Source organism: Tubulanus polymorphus, chromosome 1, assembly GCF_964204645.1.
Source record: "Tubulanus polymorphus chromosome 1, tnTubPoly1.2, whole genome shotgun sequence".
Classification (NCBI taxonomy): Eukaryota; Metazoa; Nemertea; class Palaeonemertea; order Tubulaniformes; family Tubulanidae; genus Tubulanus; species Tubulanus polymorphus.
The window spans coordinates 25095796-25098292 of record NC_134025.1 but is presented as its reverse complement, the minus strand read 5'-3'; the positions used below and the strand labels follow the sequence as shown (position 1 = coordinate 25098292).

The 2497-nt window shown below is 39.7% G+C and overlaps 1 protein-coding gene across 1 annotated transcript; it reads right to left on the bottom strand.

The window, feature by feature from the left end:
- Nucleotides 1-151: 151 nt before the first annotated feature.
- LOC141912560 (uncharacterized) lies at nucleotides 152-2497 on the bottom strand. Its single transcript, XM_074803840.1, has 3 exons — nucleotides 2116-2497; nucleotides 1799-1892; nucleotides 152-1384 (listed from the first exon to the last, which is right to left on the bottom strand). Exons 1-3 carry the CDS (start codon nucleotides 2264-2266, stop codon nucleotides 214-216), a joined length of 1416 nt encoding a protein of 471 aa, XP_074659941.1. The 5' UTR covers nucleotides 2267-2497; the 3' UTR covers nucleotides 152-213.

Here is a 2497-nt window from a genome sequence, read left to right as displayed (position 1 = left end):
AATTAACGATGATGAATTGAATATTTTGTGTTCTTTGTTTTTTCTCTTTACATCGGAAATGAAATTAAAGACGTGGCATACTCGAGACGAAAGGTCTATACAAATATAATGAGACGACCGAATTTTTTTTATCGTTATATTGTTCTAATCATTATTATATTTTTTTCATATTCATTAAATTAAAACATAAACATTTTGGATGAAAACAATCAATTAACGGGAAGTGTGTTTGTAATTAAGGTAGTTCTTCAAGATCGACGGTAATGGCAGACGAGCAATACTGTCGTCTGAACCAGCAGCTGATTTCCGAATAATCTTACGGCAAATGTCTTGTAGATTTAATTTCTGGGGTAGTTGTACGACCATATAGTCTACTAGCAGCGAGCTATCGGCGGTCTTTGACACATTTTCGATGATCAAAACGCTTTCTGAATATTTCGAAAAGTGAACCACGTTATCTATAGTGAACCAGTCGACGTTCGATTCCGGTTCCATTTGGTCGGGTTTCCACTGAAATTTGTGTCGCCCGATAACATGATTGACGTCAGCGGCGTCCAAAATCACGACTTCCATTTTCATTTTCCCGCCGTAATACATCCCGAAGCCGCCTCTGGTACTGTACGAATTCAGGTATACTATATATCGTCCATCTGGAGTGTACCGGAGTTTTTGCTGTTTGCTGAACAGCGATTCGAATTTGGCATCGAGCAGAGTTGTGGAATCCGTGACAGAGATTCCGCGCTGTTTGTCTAGATTCATAAGTCCAGTTTCGATGACGGGCACGTGATCGAAACGGTATCGTTCCATGGGAAGTCGTATCGTAACTGTTTCAATTCTCTTCGGGAAAGTCAATGTGAAACACGAATGACCACTGCTCGGGTCGAACGCTATACTCGGATCGCCGCAGTCCTCTTCGTAGTTTTTCGTGATGCAATGAATCGGCGCAGAACAGAAATCACCGGACACGTCGTAAAAATAAATAAATGCAGTATTATCGACGCATCGATTCAAGTTCCACGTGTCGGGGTCGAGTAGCTTCCACGACACGGCTAAAATTGACTGATCCGGACTCAAATCTAAACCCAGCAGCTGAAATCCGACTAACTTTTCATTCAAAGCGACGTTTCCTTTTCTAGGAATTTCGAGATCCCCGCAAAGAGATTCAGTCTCCAGGTCCATCAGCAAAACCACTGAAACCATGTTATCGATTAAAGGCAAGGATTTATTTTTGCTGCAATAGTCAGGATGCGTGGCTGTTACGGCGACGCTGGCTTTTGGATATTGCACGAGTCGTTTCTTCTCTAACTTCAAGTTCCAACCTTCATCGACCAGTGTGGCAAGGGTCTTGACATTTTTCAAAGAAAAGCGAGTTGTTAAACCATTTCTGAATAAGAAGAAAAAATTAAAACATCAACAGATTAATTAAGATTAAGAAAAATACCAGTTCTACAGAAGGGAGGTTACCTAAAAAGATAAAGGATTTTTTTCCGGAATATGATCAGATTGAACCGGATTTGGTCAAAGTTACATAACTTTATCACTTCACACAATTGTCTTATCTTTTGCACTTTAACCATGAGAAATATCGATCTCCAATATGTATTACACGATAAGCAATCACGTGATAAGTTAATTGTGTTAATTTATTTTCACGCGCGTCATTGGACGTGTGCCATGCGTGTGCTAGAATGCGTGTTACGACTAGAACTCTGAATCTTCATTTCCAAATGAAATGTTACGTATGTAGATCGTCCAGATAACAAATGGTTTTCAAAAAATTCAAGGTCATAATAATTACCTCGTGAATTGCAAATCAGTCCCCATAAAATCAACAGTCACATCTTGCTGAGGAATGCCCTGCTCAACGGACTCTGGATCAAAGCCAAAACCATCTAGAATAAAATAACCAGGTCATATGAACAAAAAACATACATATAGGATACAAATGACGACATAGTAAGCCTACACATAAAAAGTAAGAATTGAAATAAAATTTGAAATAAAGAATCCGGCAATTACAGAAGTTTAGTTTGATGGCTGGACGCCCATTTTGTTCGTTCAATAGCAAAACACACACCCCTTAATGATTTCTTAAGATAAGATTTTGATACATACCAATATTTCGTTTGATGTTTGTTAAAGTCTGTCGCTTTCCTCTGAACGCGGGTTTCAGTTTATTGGTGAACGGCGGCAACTGTCCGCCGAGTAGACGATTCAAATGATCTCTCGGTTCACCGGGATCGCCGTCGTCCATGCCCATCATCATCGTAACTTTCTACGCTGAGCGATCTGTTTCGTTGACAAGTCTAATGAATTATGTTTATCCAAAAGCTGAATACATCGTTAAATACTCGTGATCTTGGCAACTGTCCTAAAGTGGGAGAGTTGCCAGAATCATGTTATCGGTAAGCGTTTTGCACAATTCACTCTCACAGTGTCCAGATAATTCCGGTTTCAGCATTGCTGACTGTTAAGTAAACCTTTGAGTCCTTTCGTA

Excerpts from the sequence above, each read along its gene's own strand:
- LOC141912560 (XM_074803840.1), bottom strand. The coding sequence starts at position 2,266 with ATGATGATGGGCATGGACGACGGCGATCCCGGTGAACCGAGAGATCAT. Across the intron at positions 1,893-2,115 it reads AAACATCAAACGAAATATTG|ATGGTTTTGGCTTTGATCCA; the intron begins GTATGTATCAAA and ends ATTTTATTCTAG. Across the intron at positions 1,385-1,798 it reads ACTGATTTGCAATTCACGAG|AAATGGTTTAACAACTCGCT; the intron begins GTAATTATTATG and ends CTTCTTATTCAG.